General features: G+C 39.6%; 1 protein-coding gene across 14 annotated transcripts in view; it reads right to left on the bottom strand.

The window, feature by feature from the left end:
- RAPGEF4 (Rap guanine nucleotide exchange factor 4) overlaps positions 1-22,037 on the bottom strand; it is a 331,009-nt gene that overhangs the window by 225,484 nt on the left and 83,488 nt on the right. For 13 of the 14 annotated variants that reach the window (XM_055289744.2, XM_055289750.2, XM_055289749.2 and 10 more), the window contains exon 4: positions 14,225-14,371. In XM_055289744.2, coding sequence (XP_055145719.1) covers positions 14,225-14,371 — 147 coding nt within the window. Of the gene's footprint in view, positions 1-6,954; positions 9,311-14,224; positions 14,372-22,037 lie in introns of those variants that run through there. The other variant, XM_055289757.2, reaches the window with a different exon arrangement.

Below are 22,037 nucleotides of genomic sequence, written 5' to 3'. Positions count from 1 at the left end.
AAACTCAGCCTCCTTGCAGCCTTTCCTTCACAGAAAGATCTGATTTTAAAAATAAACTGCTGAGAGGTAACACATGCGTGAACGGGCTGCCATGATTCCCTCCTGATGTGATTTGCCTGAACTGGGATGTGTCCTCTTGAAGACATGGGAGGAGACAGCATTTGAGCTGGGTCTTGGGGTAGGTAGAGAAGGAAGGTGACTGTAGGCAAAGGGCCCCTACAGCAAAGAGACCAGGAAGACCCAGGCAGCAGCAGTAGTTAGTGGGCCTGAAGTTGGAGTCTGCTACCCCTAGCAAGACTTTTACCAAGAGTTTGACCTTCAGTTCTCTTGGTTAACATGTCTGGGTGTCTTACGTGTTTCTGCACAAAGAGAGCAAGCAAGCACACAGCAAGCAAGCTGTGAGATGGGTCAGGGAGGAGCCAAAGGATGTCAAAACCCTGTTCTGTCCTCAAGAAAGGCCAGGAGGCTCCAAAGGGCTTCTCCTTCCACAAAGAGAGCCTGAGGATAAGAGAAGATTGTCCCTCACGCCACGGGGCTGTTATGACCCCTCCTCTGTGTGAAGATATGTGAAGATATCTGTAATATGTCACATCAGAAAGACTTGTATCCTTTGCCTGGGTCTGGTGGCATCTTCCTGTTTGTCACATTTCTGTCGGCCTTACAAATGCAATGCCCATGGAGTGAGGGACTTGGTCTGGAAACCCTTTTCACTCTCCTTGGCAATTACTTTCTCTATTCCTTCCACCTCTAGCTCCTGTATGCACCCCTGTTGTACCTTTTATCTCACTTTAATATTTATTTTCTTATATTTATCTCCATTAAATTGCAAGATCCTTGAGGGCCACAAGTTGTTCATTTCTGCATCCCCAGTGCCGAGCATCGTAACTGGCATTTAGTGAATGCTTGACTAATGCTTGCAGATATGACTGAGGTTGATTTAAAAAAAAAAGTGTACGTCAATTAATAGAGGCACTACAACTAGGAAAGGATGTAGGGGCAGATTTAGAAAGCTGAGCGTGCCAGGGCAGCTAGTTTGAACCTTACTCCTTGGGCAGCAGCGAGAGCTGAGTTAGATGTATGAGCACCTGGAGTGAGGGATTTGAACCCCTGCTCTGTCTATGCATCCAATCATCATCACCACCCACATCTACTGGGTTTGTTCTTGGAGCTAGGGGGTTGATTACATTATATCATTTCTTCCTCTCAACAACCATTTATGGTAGGGTTATTTTGACCCCCATCTGACAAATGAGGGAAGAGATTTAGGGATATTATGTACCTTGCCTGAGGACACAGAAATGGCAAGAAGCAAGGCCAGGACTGTCCCTATGTCCTGGTCAATTCCAGTCCATGGTCTTTAAGCTCTGTACTGCCTCACTTATGCTGCTGAGGCTTGAGGACAGAGAAGGGAGGTCACTGCGAATGGTGGAAATGGAATTGAAAAGGAAGAGGTTAATGTAAATAATATGACTGATTGTAACGGGAGGCCAACTAGGACAAGGAGAGGCAGAGAGAAAGCCAACCTGAAATACTGAAGGGTAAAGTCGGATGTTTCAGACCTAGGTGAGGTCTGGAGAAGGGACTTGGATAAGGGAGAAGGAAATATAAAGTAACAAGCAGAAAACAAGACAGGGAATTCAGGGGAGATGGATTCCCAACTGTGCTAAAATATATTAATGTCTCTAAAAATGGATTAACAGAGCCAGGATTCAGCTGTTTAGAGTATTATACACATGCTTGCAACTGTTATTATCAGGAATTCACCGAAGGGTTTTAATTTATTAATTTTCATTTAGTAATTATCACTTTATTAATAAGGTACAATTTGCTATGTATGATGAAACTTTTTGGTAAGGAAGGAAAGAAAATGTGGATGGAGAGAGTGTGACTAGCAGTACAGTTTTCAGAGAACTAAAACCCTAACATTTAAAACACTATTTTAAAACTTTATACTTTTTTTTTTTTTTTTGAGAAAGGGTCTTGCTCTGTCACCCAGGCTGGAATGCAGTGGCATGATCATGGCTCAGTGCAGCCTCAACCTCCCAGGGCTTACGTGATCCTCCCACCTCAGCCTCCCATGGCTACAGGCACATGCTACCACGCTAGGCTCATTTTTTGTGTGTGTTTCTTGTAGAGACTGGGTTTCACCATGTTGTCCAGGCTGATCTCAAACTCCTAGGCTCAAGAAATCTGCTCGCATCACCCTCCAAAAGTGCTGGGATTGCAGGCATGAGTCACCGAGCCCAGCTTTATAACTTTTTAAATAAGCGAATGTCTTTCAAGGTGTTGTTCACAAAGTGGCGTATGTCCCTGGGAACAGGTGTATCTCTGCTAAATGCAATATCTGATCATTTTACTACCTTATCCCCTTTTTAAGTTCTATGTGCTTTTAATGGGAATTGTATGTGGTGAAAGTTATTATAGAGCTTTTTTTCCTTTTTTAGAATATTTGCATTTGGCAATTCTATAAACTTTAAACAAAGCTAAGCATAGGCAAAAAACACCCTCCAAACAGATAAACTAAAACCCATAACAAATAGCAAAGGCCTAAAAATGAAAAACCATTTCATTAAAACTTATTGGTAAGAGCTTCAGTACTTTCTCCACACCTATTAAAGAGGTAGACACAGTATTGGACAGTGGAAAAGAGAAGACAGTTATGGATGCACACACAAAAAAGAGAACTCGCTTCTCTAACCTCAGAAAAGATCACAATTCTACTGGATGGTTTCACTCAGACCAAAGCTTAAAGCATGTTTGGGGGAGGGCATGGCATGGAGGCAAAGGAAAGCAAAGGACCAGAGCCTTCCACAGTCAGATCGCTGGGGTCTTCACAGACACCCAGCAGCTAGAGGAGTGGAAGGGAGGACCACAGATCATGGTGCAAATATCCAGAAAAGAAATCTTCACAAAATTTTGTTACAGATCATAAAATAAGGTTTACATAGAGGTTATAGGAAACAATTAGAGGCAAGATATGGATTTGTAAGAATATTTAATAAATTTCTGAAGCAAATGAGAGAAGCAACAAAAAATTTTTAAAACTCCAATCAATTCATGCAGCCAACACCATTGGGTAAAACACATTATTACTTATTTCATGTTATTTTCCAAATCCACTATAAATGAAGGTAAGACAATATCTTTATAAAACTAATTTTAATTTGTTTAATCATGAAATAGCCAGGTTTATGGTGGACTTAATGAATTTAAAAGGTATGTACTTTAAATATTATGAAACATGAAAAGTAAACAGACCAAGATTAAATATTTGCAGAAATTCTAAGAGAGTTAATGTCTCAATCATATAAAGTGTTCACATAAATCGGTAAATAAATGCCAATGTATTTAATTCATATGAATAACATGTCCCAAAAGAGGACATGTTACACTGGGTATTTATAACCAGTAAAAAAAAGAGATAAGAAAACCTCAAGCATCCCAGTAATCAAAGAAACACAATTGCAATAGCAATGCCTATTATATTGGACACACATAGAGCCAGTCACTAACTTATGATGGGTCAACTTAGAATTGTTCAAATTTACAATGGTGCAAAAGCAATAAGCATTCAGTAGAAACTATACTTCAAGTAGCCATACAACCATTCTGGTTTTCACTTTTAGTACAGTATTCAATGAATTATATGAGATATTCAACACTTTATTATAAAATAGTCTTTGTGTTAGATGATTTCGCCAACTGTAGGCTAATGTAAGTGTTCTGAGCACATTTAAGGTGGGATAGGCTAAGCTATGGTGTTCAGTAGCTTAGGTGTATTAAATGCATTACTGACATGATATTTTCAACTTACAATGGGTTTATCTAGATGCATCCCCATCATAAGTCGAGGAGCATCTGTATATATAATGGTCACAATGGCCACGGCCAGAAGCAATAGGCATGCTCAAATACCGTTGGTGGCAGAATAAAAGCTACTGAAAATAAATGTGATCATATTTATCAAGAGTCATAAGTTTTCACATTCTTCAAACTAGTGATTCTTTTCTTGGGAATTTATTGTAGGTAAGTAATTCTTACAGTATAGTCTGGGGATAGTTGAGAGCCTCCCACCATTCCTAGGGGATCTATGAATTCAGAACTTCATTCACAGTAACAGTAAAATTATTACCTGTCTTCTTTACTCTCATTCTCTCATAGGTGTACAGTGAAATTTCCCAGGAGCTACAAATTGTGAAAGACACCATTGCTCAGACTGTTAAGAGTCTGAGTGCATTTGTGGGATGGTGGAATTTGGGGATGATCTTGCACCTTATTCTCACTCTTTCAATAACCATTCCACATAGGCAACCTCTAATTCATAAAGCCTTGAACAAACCCCACAGATTCTGACTCTAAAGCACTGACTGCCATTATTACATAAATCTGGCAGAAACTCTAATTTGGAAGTAGAATGTCTGTAGGACAGAAGGACAAATTACACTAGGAAATTCAACACAGACTTGTGAGGAACAAACATTATTCAATCACAGCGTCTTAGCACAGGGCAAGGACACCGGCCAGGTGTATGCAGAAGTAAGCACAAAGGGGAATGGTGAATTACCAAAACCCACTGCTGAAGGGGTCCTCAGCCCTGGCTGTCCAGAGACTCTTCTGAGGAGCTTTCAGAAGCTACTGATGAGGTTCCATCTTCTAGAGATTTTGGCTTCATCAGTCCATCAAAAACCCCGGCATGGAAATCTTTTAAAAAGCTTCCCAGATACTTCTAACGTGAAACCAGTTTTAAGAACTACAACTATAATTAATGAAAGATAACAAAAAGTTCTTCTTCCCTTCCAAATAATATATTTTGACACAATATGAACTACTGCCCTTTATTTTATTCTTTCCATTCACAGAATTTGTAGCTCTCCCTTCTTTAATTTGCAAACCAAAAAGGGAGGGGGACACTAGATTTTTCAACTCATAAGGCATGTAAGAATCAATCAACATTAACTTTGACCACTCCTGTCAGCAAAGCAGGATTTAAGTAAAGGATCTCTATTTTACAATAAGTGGCCTAGGAAGCTGGAGAGCTTTGCAAAATGTCATCCAGCAAAGTTGGGTTAAACCAAGAATAGACCAGAATCTCAGGCCAGACCATTCAACCACATCAACAACCTTTGGAAGGTTTGTCTTGCATTTATTGGTTTGAGCTAGACAGCTCAAAACATTGAGGTCAGTGAGATCAAACAGGGGCAAGACTGCAGGAATTCACAGAAGCCAACTTAGTGACAGGATTTCTGTTGCTTCATCCTCTGTGTCAGACCCTCTGCCCCAGTCACTGTGCCCTAACCTCTCACAGAAGCCCAGAGACGACTGAGGAGTGGAATTTGGCCCCACGAGAGCAGGAAAGTCCCATGACCACAGGGCTTTCTACACATAAAGAGCTTAACAGTATCCCCCAGTCCACACCACGAGTTCCTTCTGAAAGTCTCAAGTTCTTAAAGCTTTCCCAACTAGAACTGCCTTTGCCTGGGGGAACCCGTTAAACCCCAGAGCGGATTTCTCCAGATGATGGCTGAACAACAAAAAACAAACCCAGATATTTGGAAACACAACACATGACAGGCTGAGTTCTCACCACGCCTGCCCAGGGGCCCAGCAAAGGAGAAGAACCCAGAGTGCCACACAACACAACCACAGAGTGAAGAAGCCCAGCCCCTTTTCTGTGGGCTCAGTCCCTCGGGACAAGACTGCCTCAAATGCTATCATTTGGTTAACTGTCCCCAATCCTTTAGGGATGCTGAAACACAGCCTTGCTACCCACATAAGAATTCAGAAGCAGATCTCTTTCTCCTTGGATGAAATGAGGCCCTTGGTGGAAATGGATCTCTTCTTGCTCTGCCCCTGTCCTTTAGCACGCTGGATCTTTCTTAGAGTATTTTTCAGTTTGTCTCATATTTGTGTCTATGATTGTCTTCTCCACTAGACTGTAAACCACAGAAAGGCAGACATAGTGCATTTTGCATCTCCACCTAGTGGGAAACAAGTATGTTTGCTGAATATGACAGAAGCTTCTTAGAGATGAAATGTTTAACGTGGCATCAATTACTGTTGAGTTGAGCAGCTATTGAGAAGGGCAGGCTGTTCAGTAGCTTAGCTGAGTGAGTGAGGGGGCCCAGTGTAAGAGAACAGTGCAGGGGAGAGAGTGGGGTGAGGTGTCAGCAGAGTCCTGGCTAGTGCACAGCCAAGGGAAGCATTTCAGAAACTCTTTTAACAGCAGCTCCTCAAAGACCTGAGTATTCACTCTACACTCCTGATATGAACACCCCAAGTAGCGCCAGCTCAGAGAAAGCAACTACTGGTTATAGTACCGTACCGGCAGGCCCACCATACAGCATCTGGGCATTCCTGGCATTTGCCAGCCAAGCCTTGATTTGCTCAGACCCCCGATCATCTTCTGAGAAATAGTGAAATCATTGCTTGGGGAGCAGGTAGAACTCTTAGTTATCAATAATGTAACAAAATGCCTATAAACAGCAAGGACTTCATTGAGTCTGAGAGCTACAGGCAAAATACCTTCCAGGGGCCTGGAGGGTGAAATACCATCACCCACAATCTGTTTCCTTGAACAAAATTCATTTTTAATATGTGACATTCAAATATGTCACTAGAAAAATACATGTATGTAATTTCACTGTGATAAATGTTACTCTGCCTAGTTATGAACAACTACCTTTATTTATCTTCTAGAAACATATTTAAGATCAGGCTAAATAAACATGCTTCACTAGCAGAAAGATGAGCCACCACTCACCCCCGGCCCCACACATACCACAAACAAAGATGAAATCAAATTATGTCCCTGCCATGGTACATATTTAGGTCTGGTGGAGCATAATTAGAAAAGCCAGAGATGTTTTTGAGCATAATTCCAAAATGCAAACAGTAACATGTAGTATTTCCCCACTCTCCCACCCTTCACTAAAAAATAAAAAGATCCATTCTGACCTTGTAGAGCATACGTCCTTCTTTTTCTGTCTCTCAAAGTTCTCAGACATCCAGTGAATATCTATCCTTTATTTGATCAGCAAAATGTACCTTCGTTGCCGTTCATTCCCTGTTCATGTCTACTACTGAGTGGATCTCAGTCCACAGAAAGGAAACCGGTGCTGATGGTTCTCCAGGAAAGCTCAGGCAGTCTAAGGCAATAAGAAAACACTTCCTTTTTTTTTTTTTTTTTTAACTTTAGTTAGCTCCTAATAACTTCACTCCCTTCCTTTCTGGATTTGAATCATTTTGCCACTCCATGGAAAAGCTTGAAGACACAGGAATGAGACCCTGGTGCAGACATAAGTCCAAGTCATCGGAGCAGGCTTCCGCTTGGTTTAAAAGAATCAGAACTGTGAGGAGAGAGACAAGAGAACCAGCCAACAGGATGTGTGTGGCTGGAGTTCCTGGCATGAAGTCTTGGCTTTCATGTTTATTTTTGGATATATTTTTCTTAGTCCTTTGATGCAAATTTCTGGCCTGAGAAGTAACCCTACAGTACAAGCTCCAAAGTTGCTAAAAGTAAGCTCGGGCTCCTGACTTGGGAGAATGCAGGCCCCTTGGCTTGGAGGCTGTGGTTGCTCCTGATGAGGGTGTGGGACTCGGTCCCCGTGCATTATCAGGCAGGCAAGGGGCTGCCTTGTCTGCAGGTGGGCCGGGCAGTCCTAACTCAATACCCAAGTCCATTAAATATAAACCTGAAAAGCCTACCATTAATGCAAAAGTGAAACAACCTGAAATTGTTAGTACAGTGGATAAAGCCACACAATTTACCTGAGAACTTCTGGGATATCTGTGTTCTGAGATATTAATTTTTAAGTATTTGGCTTTCATTTTTCTGACAGCTACAGACAGATAGAAACATCAAGTCAATTGGAGCAAGAGCAGATGCTTCTGGAAGGTATATTATTCTAATAGCGTTTTTAAAGCACCTCAGCAAAGACTAAGCTGCTGTTGCTTCAAACAATCCTTTTTCTCACTGTGGCTTGAAAGATTTTAATGGAAAAGGGATTTTCCCCTATTTACTCCTAAAAAAGTCAGTAAATAGAAGTAACTAAAAAGCTTTTCAGTTCCGCAACTGCCAACATATCTGGTAGAATCTTATAGAAAAATAAACATTCTGAAAATTAGGGAATAAAGACAGTCATAAACATATTTCTTCAACAGCATTCATTATTCTGATTAATATCCCTATTTACTAATTACTTTCTTTTCTTAAGACAGAAACGTGCACTTTCTTATTTTCACCACTCAGTTTTGTATCTCATAAAGCATGAAATACACTTTCAGTCAGTTAACAATGTTTACTGAGGCCACAGACACATTTGAGGAGTAAATCTAATGTGCCAATCATTATATCCAAGCAACAGCTCTCCATGACATGTTTTGCCCTGGTTGGAATAAAATCACAATAGTATGTCAAGAGGCTCCCGGATAACAGTCACAGCTAAGAAACCACTTTTATTGTGACACAGGTCAGACTACAAATTTAAAACATTGCTTTTATTTTTAATGGCTCTGTAATTTTATTATTGTCTTTAATTTTTTAAGAACTTATTCATAAATACGTGTTATTATTTTGAATATGCTCAAACATGGCTCATGGCAACAGGGAAATTTTTCCAGAATGGTGTTCATGCAATTGAACTACAGGTAAAGAGGTGGTAACCACTAGTTCAAGGGCCTCTCAGAAGCATCTTTTATGGATTTAACCAAGAGTACCTCTCTGATCTATTTTCCTGAACACAGTGGACTCATCACCTCATTCAATTTCATGTATTTGAAATGTTCCATGTAAAGATGTCAAAACATGCCACAAACCTGAAATCATCCTCATACAAACCCAACATCAGACAGAAAGTCAAGAAGAAAACCCAACAAAACCTTCACTGTTTTGTTCTAGCCACTGGAAATCCTCTTATACTATCTGTGCTGAGCAGAAATTCATGGACTTGGATAATAGATCAGTTTTTATTTATTCCAAGAGCTACTATCAATCATAAAATACCCATAATCTTAGATCAACTATTAATATAATAACTGCTTTAAAATCCTAAACTTACAGTTAACTGCTTTGCCATTTAACTTCCTTACTGAGGGTAGAAAATGCCACTAGTGTCGAAGAGTTTAAATTGTAAATTATAATTGTCTCAAGAACTAAAAATGGTATTCTAAGACTTTTAAATTCATTTTCTTCTGTATGTAATTCAGAAACATCCTGTCTCCAATATTTATCTCTCCCCATCTCTGCATCCCTCCTGAAATGTTACTGGAAAATGAGATGTTTTATACCCTGGTTAATATTTTTTATTAAGTTCTAATATTAAAGGGGTGTAAATGGAGAGAGGCATTATTTACCAACTCTGAATAAACTTAACATAATTCATTTAAGCTAAGAAAATACGACCTGACTTTAACACAGAGCAAGCCAACACCCTCAGATCTGACCAAAATTGGCAATTGAAATAGGGAAAAGGAGAAGGAAACCAAGTCATTTTCATTAGGAAAGATGTAGGGTACAAAAGAAAAAAAAGTGCCAAGCTGCTACCTCAGTTATATCTTAGGGAATATTCATTTTATTTGATATATTTATAGAGACTATTGAGGAAATGCTTCTAATCACATTTATGATGATGATTTTAAAAAAATACTCTGAGAGTTGCCTGTATGACTTACAGCAGAATAGACAATATAAAGCAAGAGGTATTGGGGATGGAATTAAATAGGATTCTAAAACCTTACACGTGGTTCTCTGAGGGCATACCTGAGGAAGCCTAGAAAACTTGCCATTGACCTGGAAAAGAAAAGGAATTCCCTAGCTTTGTGCTACCATTACAGTCCCAAGTGTAAGATATAGAGTATTTGCTCAGCCTATTGAAGGACTACTTTTTGACTGTGCTACCTGTCAGTGATCAGGGACCATAATTTTCCCTTAGAAGCAACTCAGAATCCTGATGGGAGTGTTCTAGCCTGCAGCCCCTGTAAGTGACAGTAAGAGTGCCTACAAGGAGACAAAGCCCAACACAAGAGCACCTGCCATGAAATGAGCCCACCAGGACATTACTCAAAAGTAAACACTCAAATGAGATGAACATGCAAATTTAGACCCAGGGTCTCTGATTCAGGGTCTCTAATTTTTACTATTTGGAACTTGTCACTGAACATTGAACTCTGAGCACCTTAGCTCCCTGATGGTGGAGGCCTTATCCAGTTGACCTTGCTGCTGCTTTCTTTTTATATTTGCATGATATATATTTTAGTGTATTTTCTCTTTTTTAAAATTTCAATAGGTTTTTGGGGAATAGGTGGCATTTGGTTACATGAATAAGTTTTTTAGTGGTGACTTCTGAGATTTTCGTGCATCCATCACCTGAGCAGTGTCCTCTGTACCCAGTGGTAGTCTTTTATCCTTCACCCCTCTCTCCCCTTTCCCCCAAGTCCCCAAAGTCCATTGTGTCATTCTTACACCGTTGCATCCTCATAGCTTAGCTCCCACGTATGAGTGAGAACATACGATGTTTGGTTTTCTATTCCTGAGTTACTTCACTTAGGATAATGGTCTCCAATTCCACCCAGATTGCTGTGAATGCCATGATTTTGTTCCTTTTTATGGCTGAGTAGTATTCCATGGTGTGTGTGTATATATAGATAAAATTCATATATGTATTATATATAGATAAAATCCATATAATATATATTATATATAACTGTAATATATATATTATATATATAATTGTGATATATATATATATATATCTCACAATTTCTTTATCCACTCATTGAATGATGGGCATTTGAGTTGGTTCCATATTTTTGCAATCATGAATTGTGCTGCTATAAACATGCATGTGCAAGTATCTTTTTTGTATAATGACTTATTTTCATCTGGGTAGATACCCAGAGTTGGGATTGCTGGATCAAATGGTAGTTCTATTTTTGTTCATTGAGGAATCTCCACACTGTTTTCCATAGTGGTTGTACTAGTTTACATTCCCACCATCTGATGCCTTCTTTCTGCACTCTTACCGTTCAGTGATGATTCAGGAGTTGGCCTGAATCCTGAATACGTAATTCTTGTAATTCTTCCCTGTATCGTTCTTCCCTTTTGATATTTGAGTGATCTAGCTGACTTAGGCTTCAGCTGACAGTATGAGCTTGGGTTTAAATTTTGCTAACAGATACCAGCACAGGATGGATTTTACCAGAACAAGGATGGATTAATTTTACTAACCCTATTATCTGACATATCAAGGAACAGGCGTTCTCGTTATCAAATATTCTGCAAGCAGATTAGTGCTATATATGCCATGTATAGATCATCAACATTCACATCATGCACCTAAAGTTATTTAATGATATATTATGCTCTGAGATTCTATGATTTTTATTTTCTGTCTCCTTTGAGTGGAATAGAAGCCCCTAGCCTGAGAGCAGAAGCATATATATTTGTATATATGTATAAACATACAAACATCTGACTACACCCACATATATACATATACATATACCTAACACATGGGAGATACTCCATATATTATGAATAAATGAATAGACAATAAACAGAATTCAATCTTTTTTATTCAGAAGGTACTTTAGAATTGTATAATTTTTTAGGATTATCACGTACTGCATGTGCACAAGTGTGCCCATTAATGAAGTCCTGATTAACAGATTGCTAGATAATGGGGTTTATTGCATTTTCAGTTTAGACAATTAAAACATTGAGCATCTAATTCACACTCTACAGTGAGTTGCATAAACAGGCAAATAAAATGAAACATCTGACTATCTCTTACTCATTATGAGATTTCAGTCCCCACCCTGTAAAAGAGGTCAGACTAAAAACTATCCACTCTTGTCAACTCCAAATGGCTCTCTGAATGTCGTCCCCAGTACACTTAAGCCACTGGCAAGGGAGATCACAAATCATGCTCTGAGGTTACAGGGGAAGAGTTGGACCCACTGAACTGCAAAACATGTGGCAAGGTTTTAGATAGCAAGGACAGCCCTCCATATCAACGTCCCTATTAAATATTTTTCCTCGAAGGGAAAGATCTGTGGAAAACAGTACTAAAAGGTACTCTGATACAACCTAACCAAGGGATCAAACTTAGCATCAACAGAGCAACCAGACATTATAATCCCCTGATGCATCACTTTTCACATTGTCTTGCCAAAAATGTTTGACTTGATCTAATCAAACCTTCAGCCTAATTTCCATTTATAGGAAACCCTGGGACAGAAGTACAAAAAAAGATACCATGAAAAAAACAATCAGACAAATCTTGAATTTGGGAGAAACTGACCTGGCCTTTTTAACAAGTCAATGCCATGATGGGGCAGGGGGAAAGTAAGAGAGAAAAGGGGGAGAGAGGGAGAGAGAGAAAGAGAGAGAGAGAGAGAGACTTAGATATAACAATCAAATGTAAGACATGGCTCTTTATTGGAGCCTGGTTTGAAACAAAGCTATAAAAGATATTTATGAGACAATTAAGGATATTTGAAATATAGACTGGGTATTAGATAATATTAGGATATTATTAGTTTTATAGGTGAGATAATGGCATTAGGGTATGTAATAGGATATTCCAAGTTTTTTGAGATATATGCTGAATATTTAGGGTGATATGTTATACGTCTATCATTTACGATAAATTAGTTTACCAAAAAAAAACAAAGCTGAAGCAAATATGGCTCTACATTAACAACTGCTGAATTCAGTGGGGGTGAATGGGTGTTCATTGTACTATACTTTTTGATTTTTCTGTCTGTTTGAAATTTTTTTAAATAATAAGTTTGTTTTAATGTTCACAGGTAGCAACCTCGTAGAAACTTCCTTCTCAGCACTAAGGGCTCCTAATTAAAATAAATTTTTAAAATATTTCCGCAAACCATCCTCTCTCAGCAATTTGAGTAAGCCATGACAGACAAAAGTGGTTATAATGACACACATCACAGTTAGAAATCATTTTTGTTCTGAAAACCAGTTTTCCAAACTCCCCTTTTGAAAAAGACTTTTCAGTTTACCTTTTAAAATGAAAGATCCAAAAAGTGGCTTATTTGCCTCAAGCTTGGTCCCTTTTAATTGACAGAAAATCTCTTCACATACACCTCATGCAAACCTACTTTCGATTTTCCTTCCTAAAACTAGCTTTTGTCTCTGAACTTTACAGAACCGTTGGAGCTCTTTAATATTTTCTAAGAGAAATATTTCAAACAAGTAACCTCACAATTTATTCACTACTGCCAAGAATAAAAGTAACAGGTTTCAACACCAAGGCCTTCCAAGGCTTTGCATGACTTTTAAGGCAAAGCATCACTCATTCACCTGCAGGTTGGCTCCCTTAATGCATCTGCCATTTGTTTGGCTCTGGAGGAAACTATTTGATTATACAAAATTCTTTTTAGATCAAGTTTAAAATCTTAGCCACACTGGGACCAGTGGTGAAGCCTGCAGCTTGATGGGTTAACACTTGGACATACTGAGCTAAGGACAAAGCCAAGGAGCAGGTTAAAATCAGAAGCTTAAAGAACTGAAAAGAACGAGCGTAAAAGATGCAAGGCTTAGCTGGGCCTTTATAAGTGCTCTATTTGCCATGACAGCATATAAGATGATTTATTCCTCATACTTCTTGTAAATGAGTGCAATACTTTAAGGGGCTCTGGTAAGCATTGGTAAATGCAAAAGCCACTAGGACCAGTTGCATCCATCCACTGCTGTGCCACCTATGCATTTTGAAGTTGGCAAGTAACCAGACATCTTTATGTACCTCCATTTCTCATCTTATTATAGGGCACATCATTTTTAAAAGCATTTAAATGAAGCAGATGTTAACCCCATTCATTCCACTTTCCCAGGGAACATGTCAATGATGATTTTTAAAATGCAAAAGAAAATGTCAAAGTATTTTGTTCCCTGGTTAAGAATACATCTGTGGAAAAGAAGGGAGAAAATACATAAAACACTCTATGGTCATTCAAGAAATAATTATAAGGTATGTCAAACTACAGAAAATTGAGCAAGCACTAAATTAAACAACAAAAAAAAGGATGTCTTGTGTCAAAATGGCTTTTTCACTCACTCATTTCAAAAACAAGTTTTGAAAATTAAATTCCATCTACCAGCTCAGAACAGAACACATTAAGCCTTGACTGTAATGCCATTATCCATGTGGCAGCTCCCTTTCTTTTCTGAAACTGCATTAATTGACAAAGAAGCCTTAGGGCTCACCTCCCATAGTGCCTTGAAGTCCTTCTGCTCGATGCGGAGCAGTTCACTGCTCTCTCTGGTAACGATGGTTGCATGGCGGGGTGTGTTGTCCAGAATGGACTCTCCAAAGGCCGTCCCAATTCCCAGGGTACAGATGGTCACAGCATCCTGAGGATCCCAAAAAACTAGTCATTAGAAAATTAAACATCTCATGGATAGGTGTTTTCTTTTCTTTAACTGAAGCATAATTTGTACAAAGCAAAACACCCAATTTAATTGCACAGTTCAACAAGTCTTGACAAATATATATACCAGGGTAATTACCATCCAGATCAAGACAGAACATTTCTATCAACCCCAAAAGTCCCCTCATGCCCCTTTCCAGGCAAGACCCTCAGATCACTTGTTCTGATTTCTGTCATGAAAGAATTTTGCCTGTTTTAGAACTTCATGTAAAAGAAGTCAGACGATATTCTTCTGTTTGTGCCTGGCTTCTTTTTTGCTCAACATAATGTCCGTAAGATTCATCCATGTTGTTGCATGGATCCCTAGATTCTTCCTTTTATTCATGAGTAGTTTCCCATAATGTGGGTGTGCTTCAATTTGCTTATCATCCTCCTACCGGTAGACATTTGGGTTGTTTCTACTTTGAGGATATTATGAATAAAGCTGCCAGGAGGAATCTTACCTTTTTATACAACTACTATCTGTTTTCAGAAAAGAGGAGAAATCTATCGAAGCTGAGCTAAGTTTTTTTTTTTTTTAAGTTAGAGAGTGCAGTTACAATATTTAAATAAGAAACTGGCACTGTCTGTTTTGACAAGATGAGGAAACTGAGGGTCAGAGTGGTGGATCTACACAGCCCCAGTTCACACAGTTGATAAGCAGTGTGGCCAGATCCTAACCAAATCTGACGATAAGATTACAAGATTTTTGTATCATGCTGCCTCCTGCAGCCACAGCAGACTAAAAACAGCATCCGATGAAGTACGGTGTGACTAGCTTATAAAATGTCATGAATCAATGATTAAAAAGTTTCTTAAGGTGTACCAAAAAAAGTAATTTCCTCTCTGCATGCAACACTGGTGATAATGTTTGGATTTAATCCTAACTAGTTTCGAATAATGCAAATAGCCACTCAAAATCACCTGGACATTAATTTTGTAAGGCATTATAAACTAAGGGAGACACACAAGGGTAATCCTCTGAGTTAGAAAGCCCAGTTTTCCCTTCATGCATCTAATATACGATAATAGGCAAATGTTATTAAGATCAAGTTAGTGACTCTGTGATCACATTACTAAGACAAATACCCATAAGAATCCAGTTCCTTCAACCATAGCAAATTGCTTCTGCACAGATATTACCATACAAAATTATGTTAGGGAAAATAAAATCAATAATATCTCAGAAAAGAATAAAAGATCAGGGAAGAAGTTAAGAAAAGCCTGCTAATAAATTTTCCAGAAAGGCAACTGCAAACAAATTCACTCAGAAAAATATCCCCAGAACTGAAATATCAGTAGTCAATGAGTTAGGTCTCTCTGAGCAATTTTTAAATGCTAGTAAAAACACAAGATAGATTATGATAAATCACAGACTTTCGCAATTCTCTGGAATAGCAGGTTCCCTGAAGTTCCCACTAGCCTATTTCATTTTTCTATCACCTGAACCCTTCGGAAAGAATTCTTTTGCCTAATTTGTACTTTGCAGCATGTCTTAAAAACCTGAAATGGACCCTAAGTAATACCGCTAACATCATCCACATATTTTACACATATATGGTTATTTGCGAAGTATAATGCAAAAGAACCAGGATGCTCTCAGTTATTCCTGAGCTAGCTGTACAGTTTATGGATTAATCAGTCTTCTTTATCACCTCCCATCCCTGACATGAGTAGTTTGTCACCAAACAGTACACAAGGAAATACAGAGGCTGGGAGACACACGTGAGCCTGTCTTTCGCCAATAATCAACTCTTGTAATAAAGACACAAGATTGAATTTGTTCTTGGATTTTCCCAGGAGATTTCAATCTGACACATGCCTTATCACATACAACAACACTTCATCACGGTAGTGCTGCCAACTGTACTCCTTGGTGTATTTCTGTGTCAGGACCGCCTCTGTAAGGGGAAAACCATGCCAGTGAGTACCCAGCTGCAGTCATCAGCTCAAGCACTCTGGGCTTGTTTCAGGAATCAATTCTTCTACCAGAATTAAGTATGGGATCAGTCCTTTCCAGATCTTCTCTTTCACACTGGGTCCACTCACATTTAAGGACAAGGAGTCACAAATTACAAGATATGATCTTAAAAGTAGGACTGGAAAACCTCACCTGAAAGGAGTATGGTTTGCAAGTTCAACCTTTCAGCAGATTCGGAGTATTTTTTAGGACAAATTTACTTAGAAATCTGAATGAATTTGGGAGGTATGGTTGAGCATTGGGATAACTGGGCACAGGAAACAGAAGGTGCCAAGAAGAACATTTTCACCCCAAAGACTATTCACTATCTTTACAGTCTATGGGTGCTAGCCCTTATTTACATTTAAATCACAGGCAGGGCCTTGCAATGTGCCGCGAGAGTAATTTTCAAACAAAGAAATTGACATCCAAATGTTCTCTCACTTAGCAGAACCAATATATGTTGCTCAGCATGTATGATGAAAGGCAGAATAAGAGTGGACAGGATGAATGTGAGTGGATGTAGAAGAAGCACTCTTAGATATCCACACTAACATCTAACCAGATCTCCATGGGTCAGGATTCCAAGTCTGAAACCCTGTAGATGGGCTTAATGCCTGCCTTCGCCTGCTGCTGAAAGTGTCTGTTTCTGGATGTAACATAACCATTTCTTTTACCCTTATACATACTGCTCATGTCTCAATACTTATTTAATATGGACTATTCAAAAGAGCACTTTTATTAATTTTCTGCTCATTTGCAGATTAATATTCAGTGAGGCCATCTGAAAGAAGATGTTTACAGCAACACAGAGACTGATGAAAGCAATCAGCACCTATGCAGGAAACATGAAATGGTAACAGTGAAGGAATGTCCTATTTTGTGGTAAGATTGCACTTTGTTTTGAGAACTTTCAAAAGAGAAGTAAAGATTTAAAAACCTGACTTCAATATGTGATGATGGTTTAGCAGATGCTGCTGGAGCCCTGCCAGATTCCGCACTCACCCCTGATGTCATCTGTAGCTTTCTGGATGGCTCTGTGCAGTGTGCCACCTCGAGCATCTGCACCTTCGCTCTGCCTGAGGGCAGAGTGCTAGGCAGTTAATGCCTTAAAGGGGCAACCATTGCCATGAGAGTGGTAGGACATGCGAGTGGGAAGATAAACACCCCAGCTTCCTTGCCCTTCACAGTTTCTTAGCAGGCCCCCTGAAGGAGTGAGCCCAGTTGCCTACAGTGGAAATGCTCTTATTAGAACACTTTGATTGGCTTTCCTTCCTTCTTTGTCTCATTTTCCCACTCTGTTATCATATTTCCCAAGATCATCTCTAAAAAACCACTTGTAGCCAAATCCTCTTCTCCAGGTCTGCTTCTGGGGAAACCCAAAACAAGGGGTTGGGGGAGCCAAGATGGCCGTGGGTCCTAAATTGTATTGAGACCTCTGGGGAGGTACTGGACCAAACCAGCATTCCCAAAGAGACTTCTGTAATAAGGACAGAGGCCAGAGTGTCACTTACCACTTGCACCAGACACACTGTAAGGGCAGTATGTTTTGGGTGACATATGGGAAGACTTCATTCTGTTAGGAAAACATACTGGGTTACCTGAGATCAATTCTACTAGATAACAAGGGCTGATGGAAACACACACACAAAATTGCCTCTGGCATATCACCGACATGCTCTCTGGCTTTTTCCTCCAATCTGATCCAGCTATCTCATCTCTCAGTCCACTAGATCACTCCTTTTCCTCCTTCTAAAACACAGACCTCCTTACTTAATTATCCACCCATCCTTAGTCCCATTGTGCAGCAGCATGCATGTTGATCTGCATGTGTGTGAGTGGGGACTGGGCCACACACTGGCCAAGTGTCTCAATGACGATGCCTCATTTATTCCTCACAACAGGTGAATCAGACAACGTATTTAAACTGCTTTGCATAGTGCCTGACTCAAAACAAATGCTTAATAAATTGCAGACACTCTTACTAACACGATCCAGCAATATCAGTAGTACTATTGCTATTTTATAGGTTGAGCAAATCAGGCTCAAGGATATTCAGTCACTTGCCCAAGACGATGGCTAGTAAGTAGAAGAGCTGAGATCAGAAACTAGTCAGTCTAATGATCTACCCACATACTTCTTAGATTGTCCTAGGAAGTATAAGTACCTCTTAGCCAAGGTTCAGTTGGAAAATCAGTTAAGGTACCAATTTAATTTATATTGATTCTTATTTCAGTCAGCCAATCTGTGTATTTATTGAATACCAAATAAGTCCAAATCATTAGGAAAATACAAAACATTTGGCACTGCTCCTCCTCTAATCTTCCAATTCCAATACTGAGGTCCACTTGATCCTCCTTAGAGGACCAAATCCATCCCAGGCAATCCTCGTATTCATTAGGGGAAATTTAAACAATCACAAACAGGTAATTAAGAATTGAATTGAATCACTCATTCCTGTTATACCAGCATTTGGTGGAGGGCAGGTGAGGGGCTTGCTTGAAGCCAGGAATTTAAGACCAGCCGGGGCAACATAGTGAGACCGCCATCTCTAAAAAATAAATAAAAAATTAGCCAGGCATATTGGTGTTTGCCTATGGTCCCAGCTACTCAGGAAGGTGAGGCAGGAGGATACCTTAATTCCAGGAGCTCAAGTTACAGTAGGCTATGATCCCACCATTGCACTCCAGCCTGGGAGTCACAGCAAGACTCTGTCTCTAAAAAAATAAAATAAAATCGGCATTTCTGCTTTTCCCACTCTGATCCTGTGCCCCAGTTCTAATAACTGAGTACTGACCCTGGTTGGAGAAACTGAGTTTCTGTCTTTCAGAGTCTCTGCCTTGATAACCTGCCGGGTACTCTAATTCTTCTCAAAGTGACAGTATCCTGTCCTGACAGCACTTCCTGGGTCCCAGTTCCTCTCTGGCAGTCCTTGCGTGGCCAGACTTCTTAGGCAGCCTGCCCACTGCCCATCTCCACCACTGGGCCTGCTTTTGACTCCCTCCCATCAGCAGGCCAAGCTTCATCATGCTACCCCTGGTTAGACCAGCCTTGGCCCCTCCCCACACTAACCTGGGGGCTGTGTCACGCCACCTTCCTGCTTCCTCTGCCCCTCCTGCCCAGTGCTGCCTAAACATGCCCTCGAGATACTTCCCACCTCCATCATGGATGCCCCCCAGATTCCAGGTTCTCCTCCTTTACCCAGCCAGGCACCAGCTGAAGTTAAGTCATGAGCACTGTCTTGGCACAGTGTTTTCAGCGGGATATGCAGGGTCCAGTTAACTTCATTCACAAAATCTGGCATTAGGTAAGTTAATAAAGGTGTCGATGAAGCCGCCCATGCTGGAAGGCAGGGCATCAGGCAAAGGACTCCCACGTGGAGGCTACCCACGGTCAGAACGCTCAATGCTCAGCAGGGAAAATCCCCTGGAAGCAGCAGAGTGGAAAAGCCACGGGCCTTGGTAGACTTAATTCAAAACTTATCTCTGCCAATGACCAACCTGTGGGCTTTGGGCAAAATGCTCCCCACAGCCTCAGTATCCTTATTTGTAAAATGGGCACAATCTTTCTTGTAGTATCATTAGCAGTATTAAATCAAAATAAAGTAATACACAGAGTCCATTACAGTGCTGTATAGTTTCTGGCACATAATAGGTGCTCCATAAATAATGGAAATTATTATTTCTAACTTAGTCATATACATGTATGAGTTATCCATATTTCTAAAAAGCAAAGCAGTTTTTTTCTATCATTTAAATAACAGAGAATGTCTACATTCATTTTGTTAATCTTCAACTAATGATGGCTTTCAACACTTAAATTCCAAGTTTCTCTGTCCCCTAGTCTGGATGTCAAGTGGACTGAATGATCTGCAAAACACTTCAGCTCTCTGGGGGAGCTCGTATTCAAAGGAGCCCTTCTGACAAACCACGCTGTAAATCAAAGAATCCTTTTGTACTGCAACTAATCACCTCTTAATTTAGCTGCTTTGTACGTCTGAGTTATGGTACACTGGGTTTTCTTAAAGCAGGTATTCTCATATGAGGCATTTTATTTGTTTCATTGTAAATATAGTAAACAGTATGGAAATGGGAATGATGTTAAGAAAGCCAATGGTTATGTGTCACTGTAACTAAGACTGGTATTCAAGCTAAGGCACTTGTGCCTTGCAAATAAATAATGTCTATAAGCATCAGCTGAAATCCAACTTACACAAGTTAAAGGTATTCTGATGGAATTTAAAATAGCTAACGATCAATTAAACAGACATAAGAATTCTCTGTAGTAAGTACATCAAGATTTTCTAAAAATTGTACTGTAATTTCAAGGGCTATCAGATCACCTTATTATGCACATTTCACTCACTTCCATATTCATGGCTCAAGAAGAGTTCATTGTCTCATGGCAAATTTATTGTTTTGGACATATATTGAGTTAACACCAAGGGAAAAATAGTTGGTCCTTTAAATATGTGGAGACAGAAGCATATGTTTTTCTTTCTTAGAGACGAGGTCTTGCTATGTTGCCCAGGCTGGACTGCAGTGGCTATTCACAGGTGTGAATATAAATTCTAACAAGGCAAATATTTTTATAAGTTTTATTTTAGGCCTATAGGCAATACTTGCCATTAAGTTTCACAGCACCTGGGATTATTTCATGAACCTGAATTTAGTGCTGGAATTTACAGAGTGCTCCAAGTCATCTTAAGCAATAAAATTAAATGGAACCCAATCTCTTAATTTGTCAAGATGTTAGATTGTATGTGCTGCAGAAGCATTTCCTGCCAAACCAAGAGGGCAAAATACTTCTCAGGCAAATGTGTTTTCTAAGAGCAAAGACAAGGTCTGTTACTTTTAGAACACATCCCTGGAATCAGCATGTTCAACAAAGCTTAACAAGATCAGGCAAGCCGGCCGCAGGAAGATTTGATGAGAATGGACTAGCATTAGCATTCTGGTAACTGAATCAGGGAGGCCAGCCTCATTTCAGTGGAGAGCCAGTCTGTCCAGCATTGTGACGCAGTTTTGCATCCAACCACCCAAACAAAGAATTACATGGCAACAAAACTAAATGCAGGATGCAGGATGCTCAATAAACTCCCAATCAGCTCCTAACAAATAGCCTGACCTGAGCATAGACAAGTAGGAAGAGATTACAAACAACTGCTGTGGACTTGGCACCTTTCACGTTTTATGGGCTCAGTAAATGTGCTCAGAAAAAAATGTTTCCAATGATGGCAGTGTGCTCTGTTTGAAAATAACGGAGTGAAATGAGTGAATAGAAGAATCAGAGAGGCAAAGACAGAAAGACAGACAAAGGTAGAGAGATCCGCATTACAGCGAAACACACATGTTCTTCAAATTTTGTAAACAAAAATGCAATGCTTAAAAACATATTTGTTACTGTAGAAGGAAAAAAGAGAAGGCAAATAAAAGCATATTATTTTACTTTAGGGAGAAAACTAGTATGAGATTTTTTTCTGAAATTGAGCTAAAATGTGCCAGATAATTTCACAGTGATAGATGAGGGGATGAAATTAAGTGATGACCAAGGTCAAGTGCAGCCTGGATTCTCTGATCCATGAAATGGCTGAACAATATTGTTAAACTTCTACTGTTTCAAATCCTAAGTACATTTCCTGCGTTTTCTA

Source organism: Symphalangus syndactylus, chromosome 8, assembly GCF_028878055.3.
Source record: "Symphalangus syndactylus isolate Jambi chromosome 8, NHGRI_mSymSyn1-v2.1_pri, whole genome shotgun sequence".
NCBI lineage: Eukaryota > Metazoa > Chordata > Mammalia > Primates > Hylobatidae > Symphalangus > Symphalangus syndactylus.
This window is presented reverse-complemented; position numbering and strand designations above follow the sequence as displayed.